This window comes from Myotis nattereri, assembly GCF_964212035.1.
Source record: "Myotis nattereri genome assembly, chromosome: 5".
Lineage (NCBI taxonomy): Eukaryota > Metazoa > Chordata > Mammalia > Chiroptera > Vespertilionidae > Myotis > Myotis nattereri.
Window position 1 is genome coordinate 90,070,612 of NC_138080.1, and position 13,075 is coordinate 90,083,686.

Genomic DNA, 13,075 nt, shown 5'->3' on the forward strand with positions numbered 1-13,075 from the left:
ATAGTGAAGGCCTGCTTCCAGTATGACCCCTTCCCTGCCCCCCTGCCCCATTTTCCATATGGCAGCCAGAGACATCTTTGGAAAAATGCCAATCTGACCACTTTAAACTCTTCACGGCTCTTTATAAAGCACACTTGCCTGTTGAAAAGCTTGCTGTGATCTGGCCCCTGCCCACCTGTCTGGCCTCATCTCTCAGCACTGCCCCACCCCCCAGTTCTGGCTCTACTTGCCGACCTCCTACCATCTTTATACATGACCCGGCCTCTGCCTGCAATTCCTGTGTCCTCTCTCTGCCCAGTGAACTCCCACTCAGCCTTCAAGGCCCAGCTCAAATGTCTCTTCCTCTGGGAAGCCTTCCCCACCCCCAGGCTGAGCTGATGGCACCCTCCCCTGGGTCCTCCCAGAGCATTTCCCATGATGCGTCTCAAAGGCTTATTTACGGGCCTGACTTGGGCCTGGCTGAGCTCCTTGAGCACGGAGTCCTGCCTTAGTTATTTACAGTCCATAGAGGCTCAGAGAATGTGAGAAGGTGGAGGGAGAGAAGAAGGAAGGAGGCAGAAAGAAGAAGAGAAGGCAGGAAAGAAAGAATAAGTCAAACAAAGATACTGAAGGACAATTCATCCATCCACCCATCCATCTACCTATCCATCCATCCATCCATGCATCCATGCATCCATCCATCCAACAAATATCTATGGTAATCCTATCAGGCTCCATTCTAGGCACTAAGGATACAATTAGCAAGCTCAAGTGACCGGAGACTGACTCTCAGCATTTCCAGGTGACTTTGGTGTGTGCATATGAACGTTTGTGTGTTCGTGTGTGCAAAGCCTTCTGTCGGCAAGGGCCTGCTGCTGGGGCACCTGTCTTCCCTGGGGCCTGGTGCTTTTAGCATCTGTCCCTGGATCCTGTTGCAGCCCGAAATAAGGCTGTGAGCCACAACAAGGCAGGAACAATTCTCGTCAGCTGAAGCCAGAGCTGGCTGCAGGGCACACTCAGCTCTCTGACTGCCCGACGGCTGCACGGACACTGACCACCCAACTCTCAGCTCCCCAACAGAGGTGTTAATCTTGAGGGTCTGATATTCTCTCTGCCCACGGTGGTCCCAGCGCTCAGGTACCAGGATCCTAGGGGAATTTGAGGAGCTGTGGGGAGTGGGTGGAGGAGATGAGCCAATTCCCAGAGCCCCTTCCTGTCCAAGAAGGGGAAGGGACTGCAGAGTCTGGGGAGTGTGGGGCCTCATCGAAGCCTGAATCCTGAGTAGGGAAGGGAGGGATTCTAAGCCTAGGTTACTCTAGGTTAAATGCGGAAGGGGTGGCTAGGATTCATGGTGGGGGTTAGCTAATGGCTCTGCTCAGGATTCCAAGATTTTTAGGGAGTAGAGGGAAGAAGGGTGCCTGTCTGGAAAATGAGGGGCCCTTCCCAATGTCTGTGAATTTCTGAAAAGGGGGTGATTATCGAGAAACGGGTCTGCAGACTGTGGCGTCCTCAGGGGTCACAGCCGGAGCTCTCTCAATCATCTCATGACCCTCACCCAAATGCATGCAGACGTGCTCATGTTTGCATCATTTTAGGGGGCTCATGGATGCTTTTGAAGCCCATCCATGGATCCCCATGATCTAGCCCAACCCTTTATTTACAGAGGGGGAAACTGAGTCACAGAGCTGGAGAGCAACTTGCTCAGTTATAGAGGAAGTCAGAGACACCGATTAGCTGCCAACCCACCCAGCTCAGTGCCCACTGACCTAGGCTGGGAGTGAGTGTGGGGGTACAGATGGTAGGAAGGAATATAGGAAAATCTGGAAAAAAGCAGAGGTGTGTAACAGGGGTGTGTAATCTGTTGGGGGTTCAAAGGATCTGCCTCCTCTTTTGGGGGGCAAGTTTGGGGATTTGGACTGGGGACATGCAGGGGCTTGGGGGAGGTTCTGAACCTCATTTTATTTGCAAATTTCCTAGAAAGTGTCATGAGATACAAATGGGGGGGGATGGAGGAGGAGAAAGAGAAGGGTGAGAAAGAAGAGAGCACCATGGGGTACTAGACTTATTGGGGTGATTGCTTCGTAAGTTGTATAACTATCTAATCACTATGCCATACACCTAAAACTTATATAATTTTGTGTGTCAACTGTAATTTTAAAATAAAAACATTATTAAAATAAAAGGGAGCATCATGAAAGTCAGTTCTGGGGTGAGGATATAGGAGGGGATGATGGTTTTCTCAGCTTCCTTGGACCAGCCTGTGACCTCAAGTCTTAGGGCCAAGTACTAGGGAAAGTAAGGGAGGGCCAGCCTTGCAGACCCCGGTGTCACCCATGCCTATCCACCTATACCCCTTCTCCCCCTGATGTAAACCTCCAACTTCTTTCAGCCACTGATCAGAGCTCACCTACGTCAGTGGATGAAAATAGTTTGAGACCCCCACCTCCCACCCGTAATGTCCCAGAGTTTACCCCCTAAAGAGAGAGTGCTCCTCTAGCTGATGGAAGCACTGAGCATCTCCCTCACTCTCCCTGGACTCAGCCTCCTCCTCTGTATGTAGAGACCCCAAAGGTCCACCCAGCTCAGACAGCCCTTGCTTGAGACCTTGGGGTGGGCTGGAGTTGAGTGGGCCAGGGACTTGAAGGAGGCCTGGGAGGGCAATGGAGGCGGCCTGGCCCATGTGTGGATCATCTCATCTACAGGATGATCCCCAAGGAGCAGAAGGAGCCAGTGATGGCTGCCATGGGGGACCAAGCTGGACCAGGTAAGGTGGACCCAGCCTGTGTGCATTCCGCAGACCCCATCCTTTTTTGGTCCCAGATTGCAGTCACTTGGGTCTGCTGGCCCCAGGCCTACAAAAACAGGTGTGAGTTCCAGGACAGCCCCAAGGGAGTGCCTGTGGAATCTGCCACCTGGGCTAGAAGCTCCCCAAAGCATTGGGAAGGGCGTTGCCCTGTTGTCCTCACATCCAGAAGCTGCAGTTGTGTGCCTTAGACCAAGCCTGGCCCCAGCTAAGTCCTTGCCTCAGTCTCAAACGGAACTCGGCGGGCTCTGATCCCAGAACCAGCCTTAACTGCAGCCCCAAGCTCCCCACACGCTTGTCCTTGCTTGTTGAAACTGCGTCTCACCGAATCCCCATGGCAAGAGACAGGGGTTGGGGGGAAAGTGGGCAGGTGGCAAGAACAGGCTACCCAGTTGGACTCAAACCATTTCACTTAAAAACCGACTCATCCTAATGCATAAATCATCTAAAATACACGTTTATCAACTTTATAAGACCTCCCGGAACTCTTGGCATAATTTTGGAATCTATTTACTTGGCCTACTTTAGAGCATTTCAAAAATTTTAAAAAAGCAAATTCAACTAAGTCAGGCCTCTCAGACTTTCATGTCCATCACAGTGACATGGTGTTGGTTAAAATGCAGACTGCCAGCATCCACCCCAAGGGTTCTGACTCAGTGGGCCTGGGGAGGGGGCCAGGCACTGCCTTGTAGACCAGCACCTGGGTTATTACGACACAGATGGACAGTGAGCCGAGCTCTGATAAACCCTAGCCTAAGGCCACTGCTAGGTTTTGCCTAAGAAGTACTTAAGCATATGTGAGTCATCCTCTTAACCTGTTTTATGTGTTCTTGCCTCCTTTTGTGTGAGTCAAGTTTTTTCTTTTATTCCATGATTTCATGTGCTGAAACACACAAACTTTGTGAAGTGTTGGTTGGTGCTCTAACCAGAAGAATAGGGCCATGCATTCTCTCTTCTAAGCAATTAATTTGATCCCAAAATATTGGCACATATCATTTATGCCAGACTGGAAATATGTAAAATGTTGACTATTGCTAGGTTATTACTTAAAGACAATTTTGAAACTAAAGAAAAATATAAAGTAAAAAAACAAAACCAAAACTACCTCATGGTTTTGCTACCAAAAGACACCCACTGCAGAGTAAGAATAAAGAAAATACCATTACTGTGTGCTGTGCTAAGAGCTTTGATGCTTTATGTTACATAACCTCCACAACAACTCTGTCAATTAGACATTATTATCACCATTTAGCAGATGAGAAACTGAGGCCCAGAGGAGCTAGGTGGTCACACATCCTAGTAGGTGATATAATCGCGATTTCACTCCAGATCTGCTTCTTTACTAATGGTTATACAAATAACACATCTATACATGTAAAAGCCTAAGTGACCGGCCGACTGGCTGACCAGCCGACTGGCTGGTAGCTATGACACACACTGACTACCAGGGGCAGACGCTCAACGCAGGAGCTGCTGAGTTGAGGTAACTTGGCAGCTGTGGTTCTCAGGTGATGCACCGGAACCAGAGAGGAGGGAGCCCGATTCTGGGCTGTGTCACCCGAGAACCACCTCTCGCAATCTGGGACCCCTTGGGGGATGTCAGGGAGCCAGTTTTGGCCTGATACCCGCAGGCCAGGCTGAGGGACCCCACTGGTGCACACAACCATGCACCAGGCCTCTAGTCATTTTAGAAAATATTCAGATAAAACAGACATGAAGGACTTTGAAAGTGAAAGTTCCTTCTAGTAGAACCATTTGGAGATAGCCAGTGTTCTAATATTTGTGTCAATCCTTTTTCTGTTCATATATAAACATGTTTATATAAGTGCAAATACACACGCGTGGGCTAAAGACTGTGTTCTTCAACTTAAATTTCTTTTCACTTAGCAGCATACCACAGACTCTTTTCCATCCTCACCACCTCCCCCTGCTTCCCTAGCATGTCATATGTTATATATATTTATACTCATACAAACCTTCAAATGGTGTCATGAAGGCTCGTCTCAGGGTGGAACCCTTAGGAGCAGAGCCTGAGGATTCTTGAGCAAGTGACTTATTGAGGTTGCACTCTCAGGAGAAGGGAAGTGAAGTAGGACAGGGCAGGGGAAATTGCTGAGCAAGGATGTGGGCTCAGCTGTAGCCCAGATTCAGTCTGACCCTGGGGGTGCCACAGAATTCATCCCATCTTCAGCAAGGACCATGACCCCTTCTGTTCACCTGGGCAGTTCTCTGCAGAAGGTGGCAGTTGTGGGCTGTCAACCACTGATAAAGGGCACCTTGGCAGCATCCACCACAGGCTGATCCCAGGTTTTGTAATTTGAAACCTCACTGTAATAAACATTCTTGTACTTATATCTTCGGGCATGTTTATTCCATTTTTCTCCCCAAGAATGAAAGTCAGAATTGCTTAGTCAAATAGCTTTTGGTCTGTAGCTTTTTTTCTTTTTTTAAAAAATATTAAGCTCTGTTCGTCTGGATAATATTTGAGAATATAATGCCAGGAGACTTTTTGTTATGTATTTGTTTTTTATGTTTTTGTTTCTTTCTTTTTTTTGTATTTTTAAGTGTGCAATACATTTTCTTGTTTTTTAAAAAAAATAACAGTGAAAAACAATTACAATTTCTAGCCTTCCTTCTGCCTATGTCCCATAAGTCATCACTGCTAATATTAGGCATGTTCCTTGCAGATTTTTCAATGCATGTATGAACATATATTTATTTTTTTAAATATACAAGTGGGACCTTAGAATATAAATTCTTCTGAAACGTGCTTTTTCCCCTTCTAACCTACAGCGGATTTCTTTATGCCCCTAACATGTAGAAGGTGCTCTCTCTATATCTGCTGAAAGAATGAAAACAACACCAACCTCCTTTTTAAAAAGGCTCTGTAGGAGTCCTTTGAATGGAATGAGTCACAGCCCCTGACTGGACTCAGTGCTGCCTGGTGACCATGTCCATCTCCCCGGCCTGTTCACCCACCCATGCTACTCTCAGACAACTTTGGCAACCTCTCTCCTCAACCCTCCAATGCCTCCTCCCCCATCTTCATTCTCAGTTAATGACCTTCTTATTTCACTGAGAAAAGTGAAGTCACCAGAAGAGAACATCTGCAAGCTGCCCCCTCACAGCTGTTCATTGCTTGGCCTCATGTCCACGTTCTCAGTTTTCCTTCCTGATGTGATAGATGAACTCTCCTTGCCAGTCTGAAGCCAACCCTTCTAGTTGGGCACTGGGTGCCCTCCCTCCCTCTCTCTTACTCAAGGACAGATATTCCTTCAGTAATTCTCCACTCTCTCATTGCACTGTCAAATTTTCCCATCAGCTAACAAACATGCTATCATTTCTCCCTCTTTAGAAACAAACAAATAAACAAGCAACCCCTCCTGATTGCACAGCTGCCTTCACCATGGTCTAGAGCAGTGGTCGCTAACCGGTGGTCCGTGAGGTCGGAAAGGTTGGCGACCGCTGGTCTAGAGCACAGCCCCTCAAAGCAGTTGTCTCTATTTTCTTCCCCTTCTCTTCTTCTAACATTTTACCAAGCCAATTTCCAAACACACATAAAAGGAGAGTGCAAATCCCCATGGCCCTCCTTTCATTCCTGGAATCCAAAGCAAATCCCAAAGAGTATGTCATCTCATGCTCTAAATACTTCCGAATGCATAAAAATCATAAAAATGATTTCCTTACACACCACAAAGTTATCAGCACACAAAACAAAATTAGCAATACTGTCTAATAGCCAGTCTTAGTCAACTTTCTCCAATCTTCTACTTTGTTATAATGAGGATTCAAATAAGGGCCATTGTTTCTATTTGGTTGCTATGTCCCTTAAATCTCCTTTCATCTAAAACAACCCCGACTTATTTTTCCCATGTCACTCACTCTTTTGAAGAAACCAGGCCAGTTGCCCTGTAGAATGTTCCACGTCCTAGATTTGGCTCATTGCTTCCTCGTGGTGTGGCCCAACGGTTCCTCTGTCCATTTTCTCTTGAACCCTCTCCAATAAGGCTTTGACACCCAATACTTCCCAGCAACTGCTTCTGTGAAGATCACCAATAGTAATGGCACATTACTAAATATCATCGTCAATTTAGCCCTCATCTTACTTGACTCATCAGCAGTATCTGCCTCTGTTGATCAGCCCATCTTCCTTGAAATGCTTTAATCATTTGGTTTAATCATCTAGGACACCATGCTCTAGATTTCCTCCTGTTTCACTGGGTGCTCCTCCCGGGCTCCAGGGCTGTGTCATTCCTCCGTCTAAATGTTGGAGCCCCAGGCTATAAACTGGCTATTGTCTTAACTATAAGAGGAGAAATAAGTGTGATGTTCTTCATTGAAAACATCACACTTATTTCTCTTCTTATGCCCTAATCTTTATCTCAGGTCAGTTACCTCCCATGAACTCGAGTCTCTCCACATGGATACATACAAGTCTCTTTAAACCTTATATGCCCAATTTTGAAGAAATTAGGGGACCTTAAATATGGAATAAGCATTATATAGAACAGAAATTTGCTCACTTGGAAAGGTGGAGATCTTAAACTGAATTCCCAACTCTCCCCAGTTTCTCCTCCTCCAGACCTTCCACATCTCAGGGAGTGGCCGCTCCAACCTTCCAGTGACTCAGGCCAGAAAGCCTGCAGTCGCCCTCCACTCTACCCTCTCTCTTCCGTATCCCTTACCCAGGGCTTACCTTTAAAGATATCGAGGACCTGGCCATTTCTCACTACCTCCACCGCTGTGGGCAAAGAGCTGCACAGGAAATCCATGGAATAAGTGAATACAAATGGCCAAGGACATCTGAAACCATGCTCATTTCACTGTTAGACACATGCAAACTAAACTCTGAGGTGTCACCTCTGCCCACCAGGGGGACAGAGTCCACTGAATGATGGCACTCAGTGTTGGCAAGTGTGGGGAGAAGCCGGCATTCTCACACCACGGACAGTGCCATGAGGAGATCTCCTTAGAAGTGTCTCTGAGTGGCCTGGCCTCTCCCTGCAGTCCCTTTGCTGGACCTGGGCAAGAAGCTGAGCACGCCCCAGGACTTAATGATGGAGGAGCTATCGCTACGCAACAACCGAGGATCCCTCCTCTTCCAGAAGAGACAGCGCCGTGTGCAGAAATTCACCTTTGAGCTTGCTGCCAGCCAGCGGGAGGTAAGACCCCATTGTGCTCATAGGGAAACTGAGGCCCAGAGAGGCCAGTGGTTTGCCTAAAACCAAAGAGCCAGGCGAGGACCTCTGGCACCTGGGCAGTCCCTCAAGCTCCAGCTAGAGAGGGCTGTGACATTCCCGTCAGACTGACCCCCTGCCTTGCTGTGTGAGCCTAGAAGTTTTGTCTTCAATGCACATCTCTCTCCCAAGACAAAATATAACATGGAGTGGGCAGGGGGAGCTCAGAGTGAAGGGGCTCCAGCTCCTACCGATAGTGCTGAAAAATGGTCATGTGCGCTGGGCTGAATTTGCAGCAAGCTAAATTTAGACTCGACCTGATCTAAGATGGAAAACACAGAATGCCCCTTTCTCTGCTTCCCACTGGGAGAAGGACAAGACCACAGACCAGTCAGCTGGTAGAGAAAGGAGGCAAGGATGCTCATCCTCAGGCTTCAAAAAGGCAGCAGGCAGTTTCGGCCACCCTAATGAACGCAGGGGCATCTCATCCGTACTCCACCCAATTTCTGGGTGAGACAGGAGGCAACTGAGTTTTATGGCAGAATAATGAAGATAACAAACACTTACCTTTGCTATGTATCTAAGACACAGGTAGCTAAGAACTTAAATGTTATCAGCTCATTTTTCACTCAAGAAGTGAGATTATCATCATCTCCATTTCACAGAGAGGGAAACTGAGGTTCAGGGAGGTTATTTGCCCAGGGTTAATATTATAGTAGCAACTATATACAAAGTATCTCTCTGTCCTAGGCACTGGGTTTAGGGCACTGCACAATTCACTCATAATCCCCCTGCAACATCTCCAGGAGGTAGGTGCTAGGATTGTGTGCCCCTCTTTTTTGTGGAGGGTCATCCCTGGCCCCTTGCCCGCCCCTCACTCCCACTCCCAGACGGTGGCGGGAGGAGCACCTAGGGGACGGTGACTTGGAACAGGAAAACCAGGGACAGTGAGTGTGGAGGGAGATCCCACAAGAGGGGACGCTGGGTGATGGGGTCTGCAATATCAAGGCTATCCGTTGCCCAGGTTGCCAACAGCCTGGAGTTGCAGAACTGCCACTCAGAGCTCCACATCCTCCCAGCCGGGGACCCTGAGGATGCCCAGCCTGAAGCTTCCCGGGTGAAGCGCGCCCCTAGCCCCAGCGCCCTGGCACCAGGTGAGTGGCCTCCCCAATCTGGACCAAAGAGCAAGGGCAGGGTTATGGGGTAGGGATCAGAGTGTGGGCACGCTGCTCCACAGTGGGGCAGGAAGAGAGCCCAGAGCATCTAGTCCACCCCCTTCCCTACCCAAACACACACACCCCTCCATGGGCCTAACCCAAGAGGAGCAGCAACGCACCCCAGATCACACAGCAAGTCAAGATTAGAAGCTGAACCTCAACTGGTAATTTCCCTACTCCAATCCTCCTTGTTCCCAGGGATGGGGAAGGTTACCTTTTGAGGGAACAACTTTTGGCATCACCCTCCCTGCCACACCCCATATACACTCCCCTTTCCCACCTTTGGTCTTCCCTCCCCCAACCCCTTTCTGAGGTGGGTGTGGGTGTGGGGGCCCAGGGAGAAAGGAATCCACATGCCCTGCTCACCTCCAGGCTATGCCGAGCCACTCAAGAGCATCCCGCCAGAGAAGTTCAACCACACGGTCATCCCCAAGGGCTACCACTGCCCGTGGCAGGAGTTTGTCAGCTACCGGGACTACCAGAGCAATGGCCGAAGTCACACCCCCAGCCCTGCACAGTATCGAAATTTCAACAAGTAAGGCAGGGTGGGCAGCTTGGGGAGAGAGCGGGAGGGTGCACAGGTGCCAATCATAACTACAGCAGTAGCTGAATTTCCTGAGCACTTTCTACATGCCAGGCTGTATCTGAACACGCCATAAACATTTATTGAGCTCTTGGCCTCAGCACATAGTAGGTCCTCAATAAATGTACAGGGACTGTGCCACACATCTCATTGGATCCTCCTCACAACAGGGTGAGGCTGGTGCTAGTTTTCCCTATTCTGCCTGTGAAGAGACCTGTTCAGAAATATCAGCAACCTGCCCAAAGTCCCAAAACAAGAACGTGCAGGGCAGGGCTGGGGTCCAAGTCTGGGCTGTCTGACTCCAGAGCTTAGTTTCTTGTTCTCCATCACTATTGTGTGCCCCCTCTTTGATGCCCATAGAGGTATGCATCCTTCCTGGGTGGGACCCCCCAGATCTGACCTGTCCTGGATAGCACAGCCTGTTCCTCATTTCCATCAATGCCTAGGAAGTGGCTCTGAGGCTGCACCAAAGCAGGGAGTAGCAGTGAGACAAATACTGGAGATGAGGGTCACAGAGGAGTGGTTTATACTGTTTACAGCATGGGGCCTCAATGTGGGCTTAAATGCAGATTCCTTACCTGTGTGACCGTGGGAAAGTGACTTAACCTCTCTGAGCCTCCATTTCCCTATCTGTAAAATGAAACTATTATTGTACCTACTTCATAAGATTGTTGTGAGGATCACATAAGAAGCCATAGCCAAAGTTTCTGGCAAGCAATAAGCTCTCAATAAACAAGAGCTGCTATTATTATCATTATTATTTACAGGTTGAAATGATAGTTGGAAAAGCTAATGGGGAATAAAAGGATATATTTAACATTCTGCCCTGAGGGCTCAGAAACAAATCATAGGGATCAAGACAGGAGCTTGGCACTGGAGGAAGACCTTGGGCTGGGGGATAGATTTCAATTGCAATTGGCTTCCTCAGACTGATGCTATTTCTGAAAAATGCTCCTCTGGCGTGGACCACAGTAAGTGTGAAAGTGGAGGGTCCGTGGAGAGGAGGCCACAGTCCAGCTCTTCTGGCATCTGCTCAGACCACACGTGGAGACTATGTCTGTCTCACAAAAATTGATGGGTGGCGCCAGGGCCTGGAGACCAGGCCCCCTGAGGAAGAGCTGAAGGAACTGGGGGTGATGAGCTTTGAGAGGAGACTGCTGAGGCGGCATGTGACTGCCCTCAAAGTCAGGGAGGGCCTTGATGGAAAGAATTAAACCCAACGGGTGTTGTGTGAGCCATGAGCCATTGGCAGATGTTCTGGGGTCTCTTGCCAGCCAGGCCTGTGCTCTCTCACCTCCTGGGGCCGTCAGACCCTGCCTGCCCAGCTATTTAAAACCCTCAGCAGACATTCAGTCCTGACAGCCAGCTTCCAGGCTGGCCAGCTCAGGTTGCAGCCCCATCCATCTAAACCTCAGGTATGACAGACAGGCACATTCTCACCAGCAGAAGGGTCTTAGGGAGCCCTGAACCTAGATCCTTCTGGGGCAGAAGGGCCAACTGAGGCAGACTGAGGAGGAACAGCAGTGTTGGTGGCCAAGCTGTGCCCAGGAGCCAGGTCTCTGGGCTCCTAGTCAAGGGTCCAATTGTGAGGCTTGCATTGGCTTGGAAACATCCCAGCCTGTCCCTAGGGGGCCTGGCTGTTGCTGCCACAGCTGGGGTAGTCCAAGCAGAAACCCTGTCTCGGCTGGAACCCAGGCCCTGGCCCAAGTCTTGCCTTTCCACCCCAGGGGCAAGCACTCTCCTCTTCCCATTGGGCCCAGCTTGTGGAGAAAACAGCACATGATCAATGCTTTTTATTTCTCTTAAAATTAAAGAATAGTTTTAAAGTCACATACTTACATTCTCTTAAAAACAAACTAACTATGCAACTACAAAAGAACGGTTTCTTTGTCCTCAATCCCAGTTTCCTTTCCAAAGGTAACACTGTTGTCAGGTTGGTGTGTAAGTTTTCAGAACATTTTCTAAGAGCAGCCACATACCTATAGGGGATATAGCATTGTTTTGTGTGTATGCATGTGTTTTAATACTTTGCATCTTTTTGTAACTTGCTTGCTTTTTTCACTCAACATGACGCTTTTAAAATCTACCCTACTTTATATTGACCTTTTCATTCCTTTTGAGCTACTGTATAATATTCCATCATGTGACTACACTACTTCTGTTGTGTCCGTTCCTCTGCCAATGGACCTGGGTTGTTTCTGGCTTGTCACTAATCCCTGCTCGTATCTGCTTCCTTGTGCGTATGTGCATGCGCTTCCCGAAGCCATATGCTTACAGGCAGAGTTGCTGGATGGCAGAATTTGCATATTTTCAGGTTACAATGATCCTGCTAAACTATCCTCCAAGGGAGCGGCACCAGTGTGCCCTCCACACAGTAGTATATGAGTGAAGCTCTGCCCCGTTATCCAATCATTTCTTCTTGCCAGTCTTATGGTTAGAAACGCAGGTCTGTTGTCATCTGCACTTCCCTGATTCTCAATGCTCTTTCTCGTCCTCCCCTTTTACTTCAGTTTGTGGCATGTTTCTCTGAGGGGAGATGAAAAGACAAAGGGAACACCCTGTTCCAACTCTGCTGCCTTCTGGAGCTTGCTTATGGGGAACCTAGAGTTCTGCTTAGGACAAGCCAATCCCAACTCTGAAAACCTGGCTCCAATTTCTAAGCAACAAGCCATCCCGACTAGGGGCAGAGCTAGAGAAACCTGTTGAAGGCAGTGCAAAACCTTGCTGTACAGAAGGGAAAACTGAGTCCTGGAGAGGCAGGGAGAGGCCCCACATAGACCCGCATGTCAGTGTGCTGCCATCTTGTTCCTTCCCAGCCCACCTCTCCTGCTGCTCTTCTTCCCCTAGGACCCCCGTGCCGTTTGGAGGACCCCTGGTGGGGGAGACCACGTCCAGGACAGGCACCCCCTTCCTCCCAGAGCTCACCAGTGGCTTGGAACTCCTCCGCCTCAGACCCAATTTCAACAGAGTGGCCCAGGGCTGGGTCCGCAACCTCCCAGAGTCTGAGGACCTGTAGCCCAGCCTTCAGTCCCCGGTCTCAGAGTTTGGGGAATACCAGGAGCCGAGATTTGTGGACTGCACTTCACAGTTTACAAAGGGCCTTCACACACAAAACCTATTGCAAATGGCCTCAAAGGTCACAAAGTTCGGTAGTTCACAGATAATGGGGTTTAGAAAGTTTTTCCTTTTACTGAGATGCAGTTGTCTTTATTCATGCTCTAACATTTACTAAGCACCTACCATGTGCTAGACATTGTGACAGCTCCATGCAGAGGAGTCTGGTCCCTGACCTAGAGTAGGAAAAGATAGTAGGGAA

The 13,075-nt window shown here is 48.8% G+C and overlaps 1 protein-coding gene across 1 annotated transcript; it reads left to right on the forward strand.

Moving 5' to 3' along the window:
* Nucleotides 1-2,682: 2,682 nt before the first annotated feature.
* MYOZ3 (myozenin 3) lies at nucleotides 2,683-12,775 on the forward strand (the record flags this gene model as incomplete). The annotated part of the gene is made up of 5 exons (XM_081091019.1): nucleotides 2,683-2,743; nucleotides 7,790-7,944; nucleotides 8,984-9,113; nucleotides 9,549-9,711; nucleotides 12,607-12,775. 5 exons carry the CDS (start codon nucleotides 2,683-2,685, stop codon nucleotides 12,773-12,775), a joined length of 678 nt encoding a protein of 225 aa, XP_080947145.1.
* Nucleotides 12,776-13,075: the final 300 nt, after the last annotated feature.